The 21,696-nt window shown below is 45.5% G+C and overlaps 1 protein-coding gene across 17 annotated transcripts in view; it reads left to right on the plus strand.

Annotated features, from left to right (window-relative positions):
- The window catches only part of CAMK2G (calcium/calmodulin dependent protein kinase II gamma), a 58,329-nt gene that overhangs the window by 9,744 nt on the left and 26,889 nt on the right, over positions 1-21,696 (plus strand). For 16 of the 17 annotated variants that reach the window (XM_079135927.1, XM_079135932.1, XM_079135931.1 and 13 more), the window contains 9 exons: positions 3,749-3,808; positions 10,963-11,017; positions 11,897-11,962; positions 15,510-15,582; positions 15,730-15,832; positions 16,264-16,347; positions 16,783-16,877; positions 17,526-17,648; positions 21,416-21,499. In XM_079135927.1, the coding sequence (XP_078992053.1) occupies positions 3,749-3,808; positions 10,963-11,017; positions 11,897-11,962; positions 15,510-15,582; positions 15,730-15,832; positions 16,264-16,347; positions 16,783-16,877; positions 17,526-17,648; positions 21,416-21,499 (743 nt within the window). The remainder of the gene's footprint in view (positions 1-3,748; positions 3,809-10,962; positions 11,018-11,896; positions 11,963-15,509; positions 15,583-15,729; positions 15,833-16,263; positions 16,348-16,782; positions 16,878-17,525; positions 17,649-21,415; positions 21,500-21,696) is intronic. The other variant, XM_079135930.1, reaches the window with a different exon arrangement.

Here is a 21,696-nt window from a genome sequence, read left to right on the forward strand (position 1 = left end):
AGTTTCTTTTTGTCTGGTTCTTTCTCAACTCTTTCCCTGCATCTAGAACAGTGACTGTCACATGATAGGCCTCAATAAATAAATTTTGAAGGAATGAATGAGGCTCAGGTGCATTTAATAACTTGCTGAATATGGCAGTGCTGGATTCAGTCCAGGGCTGTCTGACTCCAAAACCAATGTGTTAATTGCTCTACTCCATGGCTGAGAATCAGAACAAGGACCAAGGCTCAGCCCTGAGGTTCAGAGAAGATCTTAGAGTTAGGATTTGAACTAAGGCTGACAATGACCTTCTACACCCTGGGCAGCTCCTTCGAGGAGTTGGGAGACTGAGCCTGAATTTGTGTCTGCTGTCTCCAGTCTGACACTGGTAAAGCCAAAGCACCCTTCCTTATTTTTAGTGCTGTTGCTGTTATGGGGCTATAACCATTAGCCAGTTAGAGACTTAAGGGAAGAGATGAACATTAATCTCTGGCTCTTCCCCTCAGCTGCTATCTCTACATTGCAAGATGCTATTCTCTCATACCTGCCTGGGCAGCCAGAGTTGTGGGTCAGGGGTGATGAGGTAAGTGGTTAGAGATAGGGCCGGTGGATCTGCAGGTTGGGGACTTCCCAGCTTGGTACCTCCATCTCAAGTCCAGGACTGGGAGGAAGGTGAGGTTGCCCCAACATCTGGCCAGCTCTAGAAAAAGCAAGATTCCCCAAGCCCCTTCCACCAAGAAGAGCTATAGTTGCTTCCTTCATTGCCGCAGCTTATAAGGGCCCCTAGCCATGTCCTTTTATCTGGGACAAAGGGATACCAAGCAGTGTGGGTGTCGGGAGTTACCTGGGGTTCTCCTAGATATGTCCTGGTCAGTGGTCATGTGGAACCAGAGGACAGGAAGGAAGGCCTGACCCAGATTTTTGGGCAGCTGGGATGGATTAGCTGGGCAGCAGGAACTAATCTCAGTCTGTCCCCACCTTCTTTCACAAAGCAGAACCATCACTAGAGGGAAAGTCGAGGACAAAGCTGGAGGTTGTTGTTGAAATGACAAACATGAACTCCTTCTAGACTATGGTCCTTACATTATGTCAAACTGACAGACCAGGGTTTGGATCTTGGTTTGATCCCCGTTCTACTGCGGAACCTTAAACAAGTTATCAACTTTCTGGACCTCAGTTTTATTATAGCAATCTATGATGGGAGACAATCATAGCACCTACCTGCTGCAGTGGTTATGAGGGTCATAGGAGGCTTTACAGAGCCTATGTGCTATTTAGGGGAAACTTATTAATTGCTTATTTCTGGGATTTTCCATGTAATATTTTTGGGTTTAGAGAAAACCCCTACCAAGATAGATAGAAATGCTTGGCCTAGGGGAGTACACTAGACTTACTCCCCCAAAGCCTAAAGTCTTTACTTGATACTCTGACTTTTCCTTATTCTGTTATTCTAGAATAGGTCCATACTACCTGCGTCTACTTCTTGTCTGTGTTACCTTGGATAGTTTACTTTATCTTGTTAAGCCTCAGTTTCCTCATTTGTAGTGTAATAGTGCTAATCTGATGCCCACTTCACAGAGTTTCTGTGAGCATGACATGTGATAATCCTGGCCTCTGCCTGACTTGGAATAAATGCTTAGTGAGTGATAGTTATTACTGCCAGTATTCTTATTGATAAGCCCTTCTTGAGTCCCTGTTTATGGAAAGAACTCTAGGAAGTACTATTTTAAAAGGCCCTTTGAAGAACTTGTGACCAAAAGGTAACCGTTGTGATATGTGATGTGAGAATCATGAGAAGCACCGTGGGAAGCGGAGGAGTAGTCAGAGGAGGGAGAAGTGTTGGTCTCCCAAGAGGAGCAGGGAAGACTGTAAAAAAGGTGGCCTGGCAGGATTCCAGTAGTCAGAGAGATAAAGTGGGGAGGCTCCTTGGCCTCCTAGCTCTGAGCAGCATTCTCTCTACTTCCTGGAGCTCTCCTTCCTGTGGAAGGAATTGACCCATGCAGCTCACTTGGATCTGAGGACTTGTGGATTCTGGTCATTTCCTCACAGTGGAGTAATCCCAAAGGCTGAATGTGAAGAGGTCAAAACTCACATCAGTAGGTGACCAGGAGGATCCTGGGGATAAGCAGAACTTGTGTCCCATTTCTCCTTCTATAAATGGGCATCGTGGGTTGGGGTTGTAGCTTAGTGGGAGAGTTCTTGCCTAGCACGGTGAGGCCATGGGTTTAATCTTAAGCACCACATAAAAATAATAAATACAATACTGTGTCCCTCTACAACTAAAAAATTTTTTAAAAATGGATATCATAATAGTGCCAACTTCCTAGAGCATTATGAGAATAAATTGCAAGATGTGTCTGGTATAGAAGTGAGCTCTGAATAACTATTAGTTGTTACTATTATTATTATTTAAAATCGTCATTATCTTAATCATCAACATCTTCATTGTCAGGATCATTGTGTTTCACAGTTGCTGTGAGTGACTACATAAGAGAATATATTCAAAATTCCTGGCATAGTGTCTGGTCATGTATTAGGCTCAATATAACTTTAGCTATTACATTAGTCTCCCCTTATCCTTGGCTTTGCTTTCCACAGTTTCAGTTACTTGTGGGCAACCATGGTCCAAAAATATTATACGGAAAATTCTAGAAATTAGCAATTAATAAATTTTAAATTGCATACTGTCTGAGTTTGCTGTGCCTGCTGTGATGGACTCTCTTGCCATCCTGCTCCATCCCACCTGGGATGTGAATCATTCCTTTGTCCAGCATATTCATGCTGTATGAACTCCCTACTTATTAGTCATTTAGTGACTTTCTGGGTTATCAAATTGACTGACTATCACAGTATCACAGTGCTTTTACATAGGATTTAGTACTATTCACAGTTTCATGCATCCACTGGGGGTATTAGAATGTATCCTCTTCAGATAAGGGGGCACTACCTATATTTCTTCTTTTGGGCAGGGGGATTGGAGATTGAACCCAGGAGCACTTTACCATTGAGCTACATCCCCAGCCCTTTTTATTGTTTAAAAAGAGTGATAAGGGGTCTCACTAAATTGCCCAGGCTGACCTTGAACTTGTGATCCTCCTGCCTCAACCTCTCACCTTGCTGGGATTACAGGTGTGTGCCACCACACCCAGCTGTGTAAATACTTTGTGTGTGTGTGTGTGTTTGTGTGGTGCTGGGGATTGAACCCAGGACCTTGTGCATGTAAGGCAAGCACTCTACCAACTGAGCCATACATAGCCCCTGCCCAATACTTTTTGTTGTTGTTGTTTTTAGTACTAGGTATTGAACCCAAAGGTGCTTAACTACCTAGCCACATTCCCAGTCTCAATGAATTGCTTAGGGCATTGCTAATTTGCTGAGACTGATCTCAAACTCACAATTCTCCTGCCTCAGCCTCCTGAGTTACTGGGATTACAGGCATGCACCACTGCACCTGGCCTGTGATAGTACTTCTAACAAGAAAGAGATTCTCAAGACCCTGGTATTGTAGAGGAAAGAGCACCAGATCTTTAACTGAAGACCTGGATTCACATTCTAGCTCTGCTACTCACTAGCTTGAGATCTTTAACATCTCAAATCATTTTCTCATCTGGAAATAACTGTCTCTAGGATTGCTGTGACTTGTTGCATTAATTCAGCAAATTATCAGAAGTGCACAGTTGGTATCCAAGAATTGAAGGAGTATGAATAACCAGGTGACCACAAGTGTAATGGTTGGTTGAATGCATTTTTTTTCCCCTTCTGCTTTTAGATCACCAGAAACTAGAACGTGAGGCCCGGATATGCCGACTTCTGAAACATCCAAATATTGGTGAGTGTGCCCTGTGCAGACTCTTCTGTGGGTATTTTATGGACAGTAGAGAGAATGGGTCGCTGCTTTTGTGTACGGAGTCACCTCTATCCATGGGTTTTTATTACTTGGTGTCTTTTTTTTTTTTTTTTTTTTTTGCCTAAGCAGGATAGCATCTGTGTCTCAGAATTCTCAGACTTTCTCGTTTAGAGACCCGAGTACCCCCCATTACTGCCGAGCCATCTCAAGGTTGAGATATGAGGCATTGTAATAGGGTTTTAGACTCCCTCTCTCCCCTTTCTCCTTCCGTTTTTGGGCTGAGGTCCAGAGCCCTCAGTATGCGAGGTTCCGGCCTACTAACTGCCAGCATCCCTCATCAGAGGCCATCCATAGCCCTCATGAAAAACTCAGGATTTTGTTTCTGGACTTGAAAGAGTTTTGTTCCTGTTGCAGTGTCCTGCTCACTCTGAGGGTTTCCATGGCACTTCCATTTGTGTTTCCTAGAGCCAGGAAAGCAAGTTGCCCACCCGCCTAGCTTCTCTGGAGAAGGGATGGCAGGGGCCACTTGGATGGGGAAGGAGAAAAAATTGAGAGGATTTCTCTCTGTTCCCATCCTGACTTGGGGGACAAGAGCACATTGTTGGTTGTTCTAAAGCCTGAGGAGGTTTGCCTGCCACAACCCACTCCGCTCAGTTTCACATTGTTCAGCTGAAATAGTCTTTGCCAAAAGTGTTGGCCCTGATTTGGTGCTGCTTGCAGAAGGAAAGGACAGAAAGGGCTGGCTGCAGTGTTTGAGCAGAAACCCCTGGTGCTGACTTAAGGCAGAGCAGGGAGCATCTCCTAGGTTTTCCCTGAAAGTCCTGAGTCATCACAAAAGACAACATGTGTTCTGTGCTCCTCAGGCATGGCCTAAATATCAGGTCTCCCACAGTGCCCTGAGGCCTCCTACTCTGCTCTGTTGGCAGCCAGGGCTGTGAGGCCACTTGCCGAAGCTTGATGCTGCCTCCAGAGCTACCCAGCCTTCAGCTCCCCAGGTCTCAGAAGGCTCCATGTGAGCTCATAAGTGGAGGATCTGAGGTCCTACCCCAGCCCACAGGGAGAGGAGCAGCTCTGAGGTAACCAAGAACTCCAACCACGCAGGGCTTTATAGATTGTAATCGGTGGCTTAGATTACACCCAGTGCAGATTGGCATAGCTGGGGCTCAGCTCCACCTGGTGCGGTATGTTCCATGGAACTAGAACCTTTCAGACAGTGAGTCCTGGCCTTAGTCCTGGAGCTCCTGGGTGGTCTTTAAGTTTAGACCTTCACCTGAAAATTGCACGATGGGGACCTGCGTGTTGCCTTGGATAAGAGAGGTCCAACAGAGAAACACCTAGAACAGCAGTCACAAATTGAGGCATGTTTTATTTGGCTGGCTCAGCATTCTAAAAATATTTTAATTATTTGCCAATATTTAAAAACAAGATTCCACATTTTGAAAAAAATGTGTTTCCTGGCTTTTTGAATCAGAAGGCCTGGCTATAAAGCCAACCACCAGCTCAGAAACATTTAGGTGTGCCAGCATGGGTCTCAAGGTCTGAGGATAATAACTTCCTTTCCTTTGTGCTTTGTATGACCAGTTTGTACAACAGTGAAGTGTTGTTTTCTTGTAGAGAGGAGAACAAAGGGGTAGGGATCAGTGATAGAGGTCACAGATTCATATCTGTATCATCTGTACCACAGGTAAGGTTGACCATACAGGGTTAGGGCATAATAAATGAACAGGAAGGACAAAAATAGGATGCTAGTAGAAGAAAGTTCTAGTCTCCTTTTTGTTTATTTCTAGAATTAAATATATCCGTTTGACCTCTTAGAGTACTTGGTTTGGCAGCCCTTTCCTTTTACAACCTACCCTAGCTCAGAATAAAGGCACCTTCCAGGTGTCTGCACTTGGTAGGAAGGCAGCAAGACCCAGGAAAAATAGGTGTGGCAGTCACTTTGTCAGGATCAAATTGCTTAGAACTATGCTTCCATTTCATGTCTGCTCACAGGTCCTGGGGGATATTGGTTTGAGGACCAATTCTAGGGTTAAGGACAGGCCAAAGGGAAGGGTGAGTCAGGGCTCTGTCCTGGGACTGCTGGCTGGCTGTGCCCTCTGGCTGTGGTGGGAACCAGGACTCCTGGAGATGTGACTGAGCTGCAGGTCCAGGAGGTGGAGGTTGCCATGGATCCGGACCTGGCTTGTGGCTGTAGAGGAGGCAGTTGTGCGCTCCTAATTCACTATTCCTCTCATCTCTCCATTGCTCCTTCTTTCAAAGCTGTGACCCTTTTGGCTCTGGCCTTTTTAACTCTATCCCAGAATGAAACAATTAGATCGGCCCAAGAGCAGTACACAGTCGAGGACACTGAGAGCAAAGAGTAGATCATCAGCTTCTGGCTGTTGTCAGGCGCGGAGGCAGTTGAATTCAGAAGGAATATTTGGTACAAGGGGTGAGGTATCCCCAGTTTTTTCCCTAATATTCTTAGCAGAATTAAAAGCCTATGAAAGAGTGAACCCCAGTGTAAACTATGGACTTTGGTTAATAATGTGTCAGTATAGGTTCATCAATTGAAGCACATGTACCACTCTTGTGGGATGTTGATAGTGGGGGTGTCTGCATATGTGGGGGTGGGGGTACATGGAAACGCTTTGTACCTTCCACTCAATTTTGCTGTGAACTCAAAACTGCTCCAAAAAAAAAAAAAGCATATTAATTAAAAACAAACAAGCAAACAAAATGCCTGTTGGATGTGAGTTACACTATTGAACTCGAAACAGCCCTGGGAGAGTGGTCAGCAGTGGGGAGTTGAGTGGAGGAGCCATGTAGTGCTGATAGTCTGAAGTCTGAATGGAGTGCGTTCTACCTGTGATCTGCTTGCTCTCTGCTCTAAATTCCTCTAATGAATAGACTCTGTCTTCCTTCGTGCTGAGCTGCCCCAGCAGTTTCGATCACAGTTTAGAGTTGTGGTTTAAAGCAGCACTTCTTAAACTTTTATGTGCTTATGAATCAGCCAGGGATCACATCAAAATTCAGATCCTGATTCAGTAGGTCTGGGGTGGGCAAGGGCTGGGGGTGAGGGTTGAGACTCCTCATGACTCACTGTCTGCAGGTGATGCTGATACTGCTGGTCCATGGTCCATACTTGAAGAAGCCAAGGTTTGTGGCTTTGGAGTCATGTTTGCTGGGTTTGAGTTTAGGTTTTTCTAGTTAGAAGCAAGTTATTTAACCAATATGTGTCTGCCTTTGCTTTGTCGTCTGGGCCCCTTCATAGAGAAGCATGAGGGTTCAGTGCCTGAAGGAGACCAGAAACAGAGAGGATGAAAATGAAAATGAATGGAGATTTCAACTCCCAGCACCCCAGCCCCAGCTCGGTTCATAAATTATTCAACCAAGGCGACCATTTACTGTGGGCCTGGGGTTTTTTAAGCTCACAGTAAGTGTAGTAAAAACAGTTGCAAAGTGAAAGGAAACATTGGATCATGAATGACCTCAGAAGGGGAGAAGTCCTGCCATAGCTGTCCCCTGGGGTTCACACTCAGTCCCCCATAAGCTCCTATGTCAACAGGGCCTCTATCCTACCATGATATTGCTAGAGATGTTCTTATTTTATTCTTATTTTTTTAAATTTTGAGACAGGGTCTCGCTAAATTGCTGAGGCTGGCTTTGAATTTGCGATCCTCCTACCTTAGCCTCCCGAGTCGCTGGGATTATAGTCGTGCGCCACCGCACCCAGCTGCTGCAGACATTTTTAACAGTGACACTTTTTCACTATTTTTTTTGGAAAAAGATTTGTTAAATGTAGTATATTGTTGGGTGGTTTTCTGAAAATTGGAAATAGCCACAGCATTTGGGTTGTAGGTTTCTCAGTCCTCAAAGATATGAAATGCCAAATAAAGATATGTAGGTGTTTTGGCCTGCCCTTCCGTCCACTGATTTTAAAAGAATAGTAATTAGGGTTTTGTGTGTCTATGTGGTGCTGGGATTGAATCTAGCTACACATGCCAGTCAAGCACTCTACCACTGAGCTGTATCCCCAGCCCAGTAATTAGGTTTTATCATTGAAGTGCAGTAATGCTTTGTACTCCTTTTCCCAGATCTTCCTGTCTGTAGACTTGGTCTGGCCCTCCCTGACCTTCATGCTGTGTCATTACTATGAAATGGGCTAGGTGTCAGATTATTTTATTCCACCTGGCCATAGCACCCTTTACTTATGCCTCACAGTTCTCTGGTTGTGACTAGTTATGTATTTGCTAGTTGCTGGTTAAAATCTGTCTTTTCCCTTTGCCTGGAAGCTCTGTGATGGCAAGGCTGGACTCCATAAATATGAGCATATCTGCTTCGGGAAAGCCATCTAATGGGCATTATTGAGTCAATTAGAATGGCAGTACTTGTGGGGACAGATTGGAACTCCTTTACCTAAGCAGATGGATAGGCAAAGTGATTCTCTTATTGTTCTGTGATATCCAGGATCTTGATGTCAGTTTGTTTTCAAGTCCTAGTTTTGCCACTTGCTGTGACTTAGGACAGGTTTCTTCGGGAGCCTCAGTTTTCTCTCCCATCTGCTGAGGGCATCATAAGTAGCCATCCTACAGAGTTAATGCTAGGGACCAGTAACATAGTGCATGGAAGGCATATGGTATGATGCTTGGCACAAAGGAACAGCTCAGCTAGGTGTGAGTTTATAATTTTGATGATTATCTTTAGTAATCTGGTGGTTATGCCTAGAAGGCTCAGTCAGGTTTTTCCTCTTGCCCTCCATTCCTCATTAATTTTCTTTTCAAATTAAAATGAAAATGATAGCAGTCTTATTCAGACCCCCCTTATCTTTGTGTGTGGTTGCCTGTGCTAGGCATACATCAGAGCCATCCAGGTCTGGGTGGCCTGGAAGGATTAGTCTTCCTTTGCTGCTTTTCTTATCTCCTCCCACCTGGGCTCCATGTGTGGCCTTCCTGGAGAAGGGCATATGCCAGTGACTCCATGTCTGGGCAAAGACCTGGGTGCTGCACCTCTGGCACTGTTCTCAGGTCTGCAGTGCTGGGCAGGGGGTAGGCCTGGGGCAGGATCCAGGTGAGGCAAGACTGAAGGCCCAGGCCCAGCCAGACTCAGCAGGGCTGAGTGCCAGGGCTGCCCTGGGAGTGGTTGTTAGCATCCTACCTGCTGTCCTGTCAGCTCACCATCCTGCTGCTGTTAGTCAGCTTCCTAATGAAGCTGGTCTTTGGCTTCTGGGACAGATGATTTCCAAGGGATTATTTGTATTACACACTTTAATGCTTTTTAATAGCAAATTTTTAATTAAATGGAAAGTCCTTTTGGAAGCGAGGGAGCAGCCACAGCAGGACTCAGCATGAAGCACCAACTGAGACGAGAGAAGCAAAGTGAAGAGGGAGGTGGCAGGGCTTTGGGGAGCTTGATTAAGCACACTGGGTTAGGTGGGTGAGATGGATGCAGAGGTCTTGCTCTAGCTCCCTCCTTGTATCCTAAAAGCCCTCTTCTGTCATCTGTAGATGTAGGGAAGTGCACAGGGTTGAATAACCAGATCAGATCAAATAGGGTAGGCAGTGCGATGTGTAGATAGTTGTTCGGCCCTGGATCTGGCCCAGGCAGGCCTCTGTGTCTGCATTTATCAAGTAAGGAAAACAAGGGGACTGTGGTGATGGTTCAGTGCCTTAGGGCTGCTGGGTGCTCTATTTTGCATTCTGGCTGATCCTACTTTGGCATGAAGGAGACCTAGGGAAGTGCCTCCGCCCTTAGAAGATGCTCTGGCACTGGAAATGGAAGCAGTCTGGGCCTGCCAAGGAAGAGATAGCGTGATTTCTTTGCATCTGAACACTTCACCAGTTGGTTTGGTGTCAGGCCATTCCTGAAGAGCTCCTTTAACTGCTGAGGACTGGAGCAAGGGTCAAACAGAGAGAGACCTTTGGAACAGAGGTTTCTCATCAAGAGAGTTCAGGTGAGGGAAGGGACTGGAACATCAGGACGGGCAGCCAAAGCAAGTCATGTTTACATTAGAATGATGCTCAGGGGTTGGCATTTAACCCAGAGGTGGCTTTGTGGGCAGAAGCTTGCTGAAGAGACCTCAGAAGACATTAGGTTGGTCTTTTGCCCAAGAGCTTTGGAGGCAGGGATTGGGAAGGGATTCTGCTTGCCAACGTTTTCTTACAGTTGGTAACTTGCCCTAGTCTTATCCTGTCTGCCCTCCTGGACTCATTTATGAAGCTCTTGTGGTACATTTGGAGCAGCCTCACAACCTGGTGTGTGTGGTGCCCTGTGTTTCTTTAGTAGGCAGTAATGTGAACCAGCCTTTGGAGTCAGAGAAGCCTGGGTTCACTCACATCTTGACCCACCACTTAGTAATTCTTTGACCTTTAGCAAGAGACTTTATGTCTCCTACCCTTTGTTGTCCTGTTCTATAAAATGGGAATAACATTCATCTCAGGGCAACATAATCAGCTCCTTGAAAGCAGGCACTGTGTCTGTCCCTCATAAACACTACCACCTACCTAGCCCAGGGGCTGGCATACAATAGTGTTCACTAAATGCTGATGGAATCAGATATGTATGCCAAGAACCTAACACGAGGCCTGGCACATAAGTATGATAAGCACTTGATAAACAGGTTATCATCGTCATTGCCTGAATGTGGCTTGGCCTCCTGGGCTGGCCATTCGTTTTGCCTTCCTGCTGGGCTCTGCCTTTCCATCTTCTTCCGCTACCTTTCATTCTGCTGTTCTCATTTGCCCCTCTGAAAGTGCTCCTGGTTGTTCCCATTTTCCATGCCCCTACTGTCAGCATTGCTAGGGGTTTCTCAGTCTGTTGCACCACCATGCACTATGTTTAGGGACCACCTTCTCTGCTACTAGCCCCTCTGGGAAGGTTTTCTACTTTTCTCGGTCTTGATTTACATCTTGGCCACAAAGCTTCTATTTCTTGCCTCAGTCGGAGGTAGCAACCAGAGCACCAGTCTCTTGCTCTGTGGCTATGTAACCTTGGCTTTGTGAGTGTTGGGCATGTTGCCACTTTGCCCTGCAGTGCCTTCAGGAGGGAGCCTGGTGAGGCTGACAGGATGGTACTGGGGTGGGGTTGTTGAAGAGGAGAAGAATAGGATTTCCGAGTTTTCTCTCTGTTAATCTCTGTCCCCATCTCCTCTCTTGCAGTGCGCCTCCATGACAGTATTTCTGAAGAAGGGTTTCACTACCTCGTGTTTGACCTGTAAGTGCTCCTTTCCAGGGTGTGGGGCCTCTCCCTCCAGCTGGCTCAAGATGAAGGCTTGGGAAAAGGCTGAACTGGGTCTTCAGCCTCTGCCAAGGGTCCCTCTCCTTTGCCTGAGAGAAAGGATTTGATTGTGTACTTTCTCTGGGAGTGGAGCAGGGTTGCTAGCCCAAGGCCTCCTGGGGGTCTCATTGCTCATGATCTCTGCAGATCTCCGCAGAGTGCCAGCCTCTGAATGGCGTTGCTCTCGCACTTCTGTTTTGCAGTGCACCTTGTGCAGATTCTTGTTTCTCATTTCTTGGTGTTTTGTCCTTAGTATAGAGATAAAGGACTGCTCTTTGCATGAACTTAAAAATTCTGGGAATTTGAGGGTAGCTTTTATTAGTCATGAACTGGGCTCCTATTGGTCTTTCTTCCACTTTGGTTGTGCTTTAGTATCTTAAAAGTGGCTCTTTACCTCCTGGAAACTCCTTTCCAGTGTTGTTAGGGTTGGGTTTCTGTGTCCTGGTCTCATTCTCAACTCCAGTAGTAGGTCTGTCCTTCCTTGGACAGCTCTATGTTAGTGTTCATATTGGTCTCAAACAAAGGCATGATTTTTGGGGTAGGTTGGATATTTTCTCTTAGATCCCTGTAACTTCGTAGCTGCCTTAAGTGTTAGCTAATCTGTACGTTATAGAAACAGAAATGTCCTGAAGAAGGGAAAGCCCAGGATACCTCATGTCATTGAAGGATTGAGTATATTCTGGACTCTCAAAGTGTATGTGGAGTTAAGATTTCTCTAAGAGCTGTTTTACTGTGTCACTCTGTTACCTGTTAGACACTGGGGTTGGCTAAGGGACCCCCACCTACTCTGACCTCCTCCTCTTCTGTTGCTTGCAGGGTTACTGGAGGGGAGCTGTTTGAAGACATCGTGGCTAGAGAGTACTACAGTGAAGCAGATGCCAGGTGAGATGAAGACCCAGTTCTTCCAGTGCAGCTCTTGAGTTTAGGATTGAAATAAGTCTTGTCTACCTTAGGGGGCCGGCATCATTGTGCCTTTGAGGAAGATCAGAGGAACTCTTGTCTGGACAGTGATTCCGTAGAGCTGTGCTAGGGCTGCATTCTGTGGGCAGTATCAGAAGTTTAAAATTCAGTACCCCAAATCAATTTTTGGCAAAGCCTCTTGAGGTGTCCTTTACCCTGTCACCCCAGAAATACATTTTCTTTGCATTTCCTCATACTGGCAAGCAAACCTGAGGGTCCTCTTTATGTACAAGCCACTGAGCAGAGGTCCTGGGGTGATTAGAAACAGAAAAAGTATGATTTCTGTCCCAAAGATGTGTGAAATATGGGAGCCATCTCAGGAGCTTTTAGCCTTTGTCACCTTGTCCCTTGACAACCAAGACCAGCTTCAACATGATGCTCTTTCAGCAGGAGTACTGTTCTGCAGTCCCATGCCTTAGCCTCCAGCCTTCCATAGAAGCCTGCATGTGGCACCGCAGATCCACCCACACCACAGCTCTCAGGCACTTGTTTGGCCTGCCTTTCCCGCCTCGGCTCTTCCTCCAGCCCCGCTTCTCTCTTAGGGTGATGTCCTTACAACCTGGTTTTGATCATCCTGCCTGCAGCTTATCTGGCTTATGTGGCAGCTCAGGCTGCTTCTGGAAAGTGGGGGAGTGCAGCTTCCTCACGAATTTCTCAACCTCGGGCGGCCAATGTTTGCTGATCAACTTCAGATGCTTCAACCTCAGGAAAAATTCTCAAGTGGGGAGATGAATTCCAGTGCCAGCAGGGGAGGACCAGACTGTGGGCGGGAGGAGGCGTGATAGCTCAGGGAACCGCGGGAGGGGGGGGCTGTACCAGTGGGCTTGGCCTGGCTCTGCTGGGACACTTCGCACTTTTGCCATTTTTGGCCAGAAGGCTCTCCCTGCTAGTCTGGCTCTGTTCTAATAATACATTTCTGTGGAGACTCGTCTTTGCAGTTCAGTCTTCCAAGTCTCTTTAGACCACTCTTGGGCTGTGCTAGTGCAGCCCCAGCCTTAGCCTCTGGGGGCCTGGTAAGACCCCTTGGCTCTTGCAGGACCCCCAGCACCAGATTTTAGAGAAAGAAAGCAGAAGTCTAGCTACCTAGCTTAGCACATCTGGATACTCTGCAGACCTGCCCATTATACCTGGTGGTGCTTGATGACTGGACATCTGTACTCTAAGGTACAACCTTATCTGTACATCTGTGCTCAACCTTAACACCACTGACCTTTTAGATGGGGTAATTTTTGTCATGAGAGCCTCTCCTGTGCATGGTAGACACTTGGAAGCATCCCATGCTAGTAGATGTCAGTAGCATCCTTCCCCCTCCCCAGCTTGTGACAACCAGAAATGTCTCCAGACAAACTCACCCCCATTTTAAAACCACTGTTAGTGGGCATGATGGTATCCACCTATAATCCCAGTAGTTCTGATGCTGAGGCAGGAGGATTGTGAGTTCAAAGCCAGCCTCAGCAACTTAGCAAGACCCTAAACAACCTAAAGAGATTCAAAATAAAAATAAAAAGACAGGGGATGTGGCTCAGTGGTTAAGCACCCCTGGGTTCAATTCCTGGTACAAAAGAAGAAGAAAGAAAGAAAAGAAAAGAAAACCACTGCTGTAGCCTGCTTATGTTTCCTGCCAGAAGTTTGACCACAAGGCTGGCAAGAGAGTTGTAAGTTGCCTGCTTCAAGAATCAGCAACTGGTTATGGTGTTGCATACCTGTAATCCCAACTACTCAGGAGGCCAAGGCAGGAGGGTTACAAGTTCAAAGCCAGCCTGGGCAACTTAGCTAGACCTTTCTCAATATAAAATTTTAAAAGGGCTGGGGACGTAGCTCAGTGGTCAAGCACTTCTAGGAAGCACAGGCCCTGAGTTAAATCCCCAGTACCACACACACTCAGTCACACAAATCAGCAGCCAAATGTGATTCTGGGTTTTAGTTTGTCTTTTTCTGTGAGCATTGCTCAGAAATGCTCCTCTGTGCCCTGTTTAAAAACAACTCATGTATACTGTTTCTTAAAGAAATCTGCTTGTTTTAGCTGCTCTACTAGATAATCAACTTCAGGGAAGCTATGGGTCTTGTTCATCATTATGTCCTGTGTAGTACAAAGCACAAGACCATGGAAGCACTTAGTGAATGTTTAAATAAATGAAGGAGTACAGTCATCCCAAAACAACTTAGGTGACTCAGTTGGACTCTTCTTTCTTAAGTTGCCAGCATAAGCTTCTTCTCTAAAAACAAAGTTACTATATAGGGAAAGAGAGAGAAGGTAGGGGTTGGATGGTCTCACCTTTCTCTGGAGCCTGGGATATCTCCTGATCTCTTGAAAACAAATTGGTTATGTTAGACCTTCATAGACAAAAGAATCCATGGTGAACCTCTATTCTAATCTCTCTCCTCCTGTTTAATGAGTGACCCTGGACAAACCACTTAATCTACCTGAACTTCAGTTTCCTTTTCGTAAAATAAGTGTTGGTGAGGATGTGGAGGAAAGGGAACCCTTATATTCTGTTGGTATTACAAATTAGTACAGGCTTTTTTGGAAAACAGTATAGATGTTCCTCAGAAAACTAAAAATAGAATTACCATATGATCCAGCAATCCCACTAACTGGATAAATACCCAAAGGAATTGAAATTAGTATCTTGAAGAGATGTCTGCCCTCCCATGTTCATTGCAGCATTATTCACAATAACTGAGATGTGAAAACAACCTAAGTGTGTGCCAACAAATGATTGGATATTAAAAATGTGGGGGGGGGGCTGGGGTTGTAGCTCAGTGGTAGAGCACTTGCTTAGTGGTAGGCACTGGGTTCGATTCTCAGCACTGCATCCAAATAAATAAAATAAAGGTCCATTGACAACTAAAAAATGTTTTTAAAAAAAGGAAATGTCATTTACAACAACTAGGAGGACATGAAGTAAGCCAGGCACGGAAAGACAAATACTGTATGATCTTATTTATATGTAGAATCTAAAAATGAATGCTGTCAGAAGTAGAAGTACAGTGGTGGTTACCAAGGATTGGAGTGGAGGTGGTTGGGTAAAAGAAAAAGACACTGGTCAACAGATAGATATTTAGATAAGAGTAGGTTCTGGTCCGTTGACAACATGGTGACTATAGTTGGTAATAATGTATGTTTCAAAGTAGCTAAGAGAGGATTTTATATATTCTCCCCACAAAGAAATGGTAAATATTTGAGGTGATGGAAATGCTAATTAGCATGGTATAATCATCCTATAATGTAAACATGTATCAAAACATCACATATTCCACCATAAATATATGCATATTATTTATCAGTTAAAGATAAAATAAAACTTAAGAAAATGAAATGAAAGCAAAGTAGGTTGAACCAACTTCTGGTTCAGTGATTCTCTGTGAACCTGTGACCCATTGTCACATGCTTTTAGTTCACAGCATATGGTCTTGGATGAGGTGGTTTAGCCCTGCAATGACATTTTTTCTCCTCCTGCTTTTTCAGCCACTGTATACATCAGATTTTGGAGAGTGTTAACCACATCCACCAGCATGACATTGTCCATCGGGACCTGAAGGTATTACCAGGCGCCCCTCCTTTGCCTCCTGCTTGTGAAGTCTTGGCGCCACCTGGTGCCAGGTAGTGGTACTGTGTGGGCCCAAAGAAGGCTCCCTCTGAGCTATGGGGTGGGTGCCTCACAAGGTTCTCCTTTTTCCTTCTATAGCCTGAAAACTTGCTGCTGGCAAGTAAATGCAAGGGTGCTGCTGTCAAGCTGGCTGATTTTGGCCTCGCCATCGAAGTGCAAGGAGAACAGCAAGCTTGGTTCGGTAAGGGTGATGCTATCTTCTCAGTGTGCAGTCCCCACCCTTCCTCCTCTTTCTGATTTGCCTTCCTCTTTCAGAACTAGAAACCAGACCTTTAATGGTCCTGGCCTGCTTGGAGAGTGGAGGAGGGTGGGAGGGTACAGAGATCCCTCCTGGCCCTTCATGACTCAGTATAGTAAGTCTAGCTGTTGTCAGCACTGCATTCTTGCTGCCTCTGGGGAGGCATTGGAGTTCCTGGTAGGCACATGGACTTGCCCTCTGATTTAGATTCCAGGCACTATGAGAAGCCCAGCCTCTCATCTCTTGCAGCCTGTGTCCTGAGAGCTTATGTAGCAAAAGCAGCAGGATGAGAAGGGCTTTGGAGGAAATTGCTGATGTGGATTTATTGAGAGAGAAAGTGGTTCAGTGTGCCTCTGATCTCTCTTCTGCTGCAGGTTTTGCTGGCACCCCAGGTTACTTGTCCCCTGAGGTCTTGAGGAAAGATCCCTATGGAAAACCTGTGGATATCTGGGCCTGCGGTAAGCCCATTCCACGCCCTCAGCTTTTCGGTGTTAAGGGCCCTCGGCTTCCGGTGATGGCGAGAAAGAAGCATCGCTATTCCTTGCGGGTCCCACAAGTGCCTGGTGTATGTGAAATCATGGTGTTTGCTCTCATCCCCCTGGGAGGGCTGTTCCTATCACACCCTCCTCCCCAAGTAAAGTTCCTGGATTATGTTGCATCCTTCTTGGAGATAGAATTGCCCACGCCTTAGAGGATAGATTGTGCTTAAAGAAATCTCTGACGTTAGAGACACAGCAGGAGGGGCTAGTGACACAGTGTTATCAGCTGGTATCCACCTCTAACTCTGGTCTGGCTCTTGTCATTCTGTGTGGCTCTGAGCCCTGCATGGCCTTTCATGGTTCCTCAAGGAAATATGTGACTGAACCTAGTGACCTGTGTGTTCTGTCTCATAGGGGTCATCCTGTATATCCTCCTGGTGGGCTACCCTCCTTTCTGGGATGAGGATCAACACAAACTGTATCAGCAGATCAAGGCTGGAGCCTACGATGTAAGGACTGTTTTTCTAAGCCAAGCGAGCAGATCAAGTGGGGCACATGTCCTGCCCCTTGGGCTCTGTCCAAGGGAGGAGGCATGTTTAGCATGCCACATGATATAGGGGATGTCAAGGGACTTTGAAGATCCAGGGATGGGCAAACAGGACTCAGTTCTTACCACCCTATGTCTAGGGAGCAACTTTTTTTTTGGGGGGGGGCATCCCTTTTTGGTAGCTATAAAATTAAGGAACCCACTAAAGCCCTTTGATCTTTATTTGCAAAGAATGGAGAAGCTGCATCACACTGGGACGAGAAGTCTAGAGGCTCCTTCCACTGCAGTGGTTCCTTGGGTACATCATTGAGCCTCTCCCTCTCCCCCTGCAATTGGAGAGATGGAATTGAACCAGAGAATGTTGGAGTCTTCTCCCTGCTCTGATCTTATATTCTGGCATTCTAACCATCATTGTTCTATCTTCTTTTCCCAGTCTTTAAGTTAACACAGGTTCTAGGATACTCCCAGGGCTTCTCCAACTCTCTGTGAGGCAACTTTGGGTGCCACAGAGTATCCCAATTATAGGAGTTGGGATGAAGACAGAACCTTCGTTTCAGGGTGCGATGCTTACAAATTTCATATCCCACCTCCCCCTGTTCCTGCTCCTTAGTTCCCATCACCAGAATGGGACACAGTGACCCCTGAAGCCAAGAACTTGATCAACCAGATGTTGACCATAAACCCAGCAAAACGCATCACAGCTGACCAGGCTCTGAAGCACCCATGGGTCTGTGTAAGTGTTTTTAGCTATGGACTGGGAGATCAGTGGTGGAAGCTTACACTCCTTTTTACCAGCAGAGAATCATTCTGGATCCTGAGTGAGGATCCAATAGGAGGGCAGGAGACTGAGTGTGGCCCAAGATTAATAAATATCACCAGGGGATCTCCAGGAGGCAGAGGGGACTAACAGGCCTTTACTTGTCTCTCCCCTGCCTGCTGTCATGAGGGTGTTAATGGTTCTGTTCTTGAATGAGGGCTTAGGTTGACTGTTGCAGACTCCAGGCAGTTGATGATAGAAAGCAGCTGGCAAAACCCAAAGTGAATCCCTGAGCCCAGGGCATACTCAGTCCCGGTGCTCATACCACTCTAACAACTGTGACCAAGACCCAATGAATAAACAAAAGAGACCTCTGAGCTATTAAAAAGAGCATCAGGAAGCTCAGTCATGAAGCTCCTGAGCTGAGAGTTCCCCCTAGGCTGTTGATGTGGATCAACATACTTTGTTTTCTGGTATAGTTAGGCATCTTGAGAATCATGATGCATCTATTTGCCTCTTCTTTCATGTGTTTACTGAATGCCTCTTTGGTGCAGATGCTAGACAATAAGAAAGTGAATGAGGCATTCTCCCTGCTCCAAAGATCTGGGGAGACAGGCAGTCAAACAGGCAATCATACTACAGTGTGACAAGTATGCAAAAGAATCTAAAAGGAGTGCAGGAGTTCTGGATGTCCCTGGTGGGCAGTGGGGTCATCAAAGTCTACATGGAGGAGGTGCCCTCTATTCTGGTTCTTGGCAGATGACTGAGAGTTCCCCAAGATATTATGCTGTAGACAGAGGTTAGCATGAGCCAGAGTGAGAGGCCATGGGAAATTGTTAAGTTCAAGGAATGTTAAGTAGTTTGGTTGTAGATGAGGTCAGGACTATAGGAATTCAAGAGAATGAGGTCCCAAAGATTCCCTGACATACAAGTTTCTTGCCATACAAGTTGGGATTTTATTCTGAATGCATAGGAAACCATTTAAGGGTTTTAAAGACAGCGTGAAATTTGTATTTAAGAAAGATCACTTTGGAAGCTGTGTAGAAAATGGAATCGATGAAGAAAGAGACTGGAGGCAGAGAACTCAGGAAGCTGTCGTAACTAAGCAACAGATGAGGTTTCCATTGAGGATAGATATTGGGGAGTGGGTAGTGTGGTGAGGAGTGGACAAATTTACGAGATATTTGGGACATAGAATCTAAAAGATTTGGTGCCCAATTGAATTGGGGAATGAAGGGATCTATGGGGCCTGCCATGTTTTGAGTTGGTCATTGAGTGGAGAGTTACACCATTTACCCCTACAGAATAAACTCAGAGGAAAAGCCAGGTTGGCAGAAAAGATGATGATTTAGTTTTGTACACATTGAGTGTGGTGTCAAGGGACTTTAACTGAGGTACCCCATGGGCAGTTAAGAAATATAGCTATATGGTCTAGGGATGCGCACTTACCTAGCATGTGTGAGGCCCTGGGTTTGATCCCTAGCGCTACAAAAAAAAAAAAAAAAAAAAAAAAAAAAATCATAGTCATTTTTGTGTAGGTGATGTTGAGGCTGTAGAAATAGATGGGATTGTTTCTATGCTGATCAAATTCTTACCTTGAGTTGGATTTTGTATTCTTCAGTAAAAGAAGAGGTGAACACTAACCACTAGCATTTTAGAACAGGGAGAGTTAGGGGAGCCAATAAAAGGGACTGAGAATGAGAATTTTTGTAGTCAGAAAGGAGTCAGGAGTGGAAGATGTAGAAGCTAAGAAGGAAGGGGTCTCAGTAAGGGAGCATTGGTAGTACTGCAAGAGAGTTCCTGATACAGATCAAAGAGAATGCAAGGGCTCTGACTGAGGAATGGCTGTTTCTTCATCATTTCACAGACAGAGACCATGGAGTAAGATAAAGCCTGTTTTCTGGAAGGTGAAGAGGAAGTAAGACTGAGTTGCCCAGAAAGTGAGGCATGAAGGGGGAAAGAAATGGTACTTCTTAGAGGACGAAGATTGGTCAGAGATTTTTTATTTATTTATTTAATTTTTTTACTAACAAGTCTTATACAATTAGTGGGGTTCGTTGTGATAATTTAATACACGCATACAACATATGCTGTTCAAATCCAGCCTCCCTTTAATTCCTACCCTCCTCCCCACTCAATCTCCAGCGTTCACTGTTCCACAGTCAAACCCAAACCTTTTTTTTTTTTTTTTTCTTTTAACTTCCACATATGAGAGAGAGCATGTAGTACCTGTCTTTCTGTGTCTGGATTATTTCACTCAGCATAATGTTCTTCAGTTCCATCCATTTTTTAAAGACTTTGTTTAAGAAGTTTGAATATAATGTATAGACTACCAGGAAGAATCTAGTCCAGAGGAAGGGGTTGACAATGTATCTAATTGAGGAAGCAAAGGTTTAGAGAACAAAAAGAGAGGGACTATTGAGCTCTGCTCAAGGGGTCCACCCTGTGCATGAGGAATGATGTTCTGAGACTTGGGTTAGGTTATGAGTGGGCAGAAATCAGCTGGTGGGTGGGGTCTGAAGTGGAAGCAGTGTATGCATGGTGACTTCTTGTATAAATTTGTGGAAAATTTATACTGAGGAAGATGAGGTAGAATGAGAGATTTTGGGAAGGTGGGGAGAGTTGTTTCAGGAAGCAGGAAATCGAGTTGGCCATGGGTGAGGACAAAGATTATGTGGTTTTGGGCACCAAGCTACAGGCCCCAGTATTTATGTGTCTAGCAGCTTGGCAAGACAGCAACAACAAAAGTAGTGCAGAGCAACTTAAAATGGTCGCTCAAAAATTGGGTAAGTAGCCAGCTGTGGTGGCACATGCCTGTAATCCCAGGGACTCAGGGGCCTGAGGCAGGAGGTTCTTAAGTTCAAAGCCATCCTCAGCAACTTAGTGAGGCTCTAACTCTCACAACTTAGTGAGATCCTGTCGCAAAATAAAAAGGGTTGGGGATATGGCTCAGGGGTTAAGTATGTCTGGGTTTAATCCCTGGTACCAAAAAAGAAAAAAAAAAAAAAGGGAAAGTACTATGTCTTGGGGGGTCATTTTTGTGGACTCCACCCTTCCCCATCCTGCATATCTCTATAGCCCCTGAGGACATCACTATATTATGATATTTCAAAATAATTGATACTTCTATCAATGACCCCAAGCCATCAAGGAAATGTAGACTATGTCTGGTTTCTGTTTAAGGAGGCAAGGAAGTAACTAGTAAATATATCAAAAAATTTTTCATACAAAATGATGAAAAGATTTGATCCTTCAAGGTACACATCCTCAGCTTCTCAGACCACAGATTCATTCAGGACCTTGTGGGGTATGTCTCTTTGAAGGAATGAACGTTTTAAAGAGAGCAAGAACCTGCCTGTTCTCTCACTACTCAGAAACTGGACAATAGCAGGTGCTCAGTAAGCAGTTGCTGAAGGAATAATTGCCAGGCTCACAATGCATAGGGTATTCTTTCCCATTTGCAGCCTCCTTTGCTCAAGGAAGATTAGCATGTTCTGTCGGCACACTCACATAGCATCAGTTACTGGGGTGCTTTCATGTTTAGATTGTCCTTACATAACCTTGAGTTTGGGGTTTGCTTTTATTTTGTGTTTTCATGTGTGTGACTTCATTTGATCTTCAGAGCAATTCTCAAGTGGCTGAGTATACAACCCTGTCCTGGCATAGCCATTGGTGCCAGGACTAAAGAAGGGCAGAGAGGGTCTGGACTGGGGGACTCACAGGCCTTTTTGTTTGGTTTCCAGCAACGATCCACAGTAGCCTCCATGATGCACCGCCAAGAGACTGTGGAATGTTTGCGCAAGTTCAACGCCCGGAGAAAACTAAAGGTAAGTGTAGGTTTCTGTACCACCAACCTCCTGAAATCAAGCCTGTTAACAATGCAGGTTCTGCCCCATTAGAGAAGGCAGCTCTGCTCCTGTCTGGAGCTGAGCTAGCAGGTTGTCCATGTCAGGGGTGCCAGAACCCAGTGTCTTCAGGCTCTGACCATGAGCTGCTTTGCCTGAGGCCAGGCTATCCATTTATA

This window comes from Sciurus vulgaris (assembly GCF_902686455.1).
Source record: "Sciurus vulgaris genome assembly, chromosome: 4".
Taxonomy (NCBI): Eukaryota; Metazoa; Chordata; class Mammalia; order Rodentia; family Sciuridae; genus Sciurus; species Sciurus vulgaris.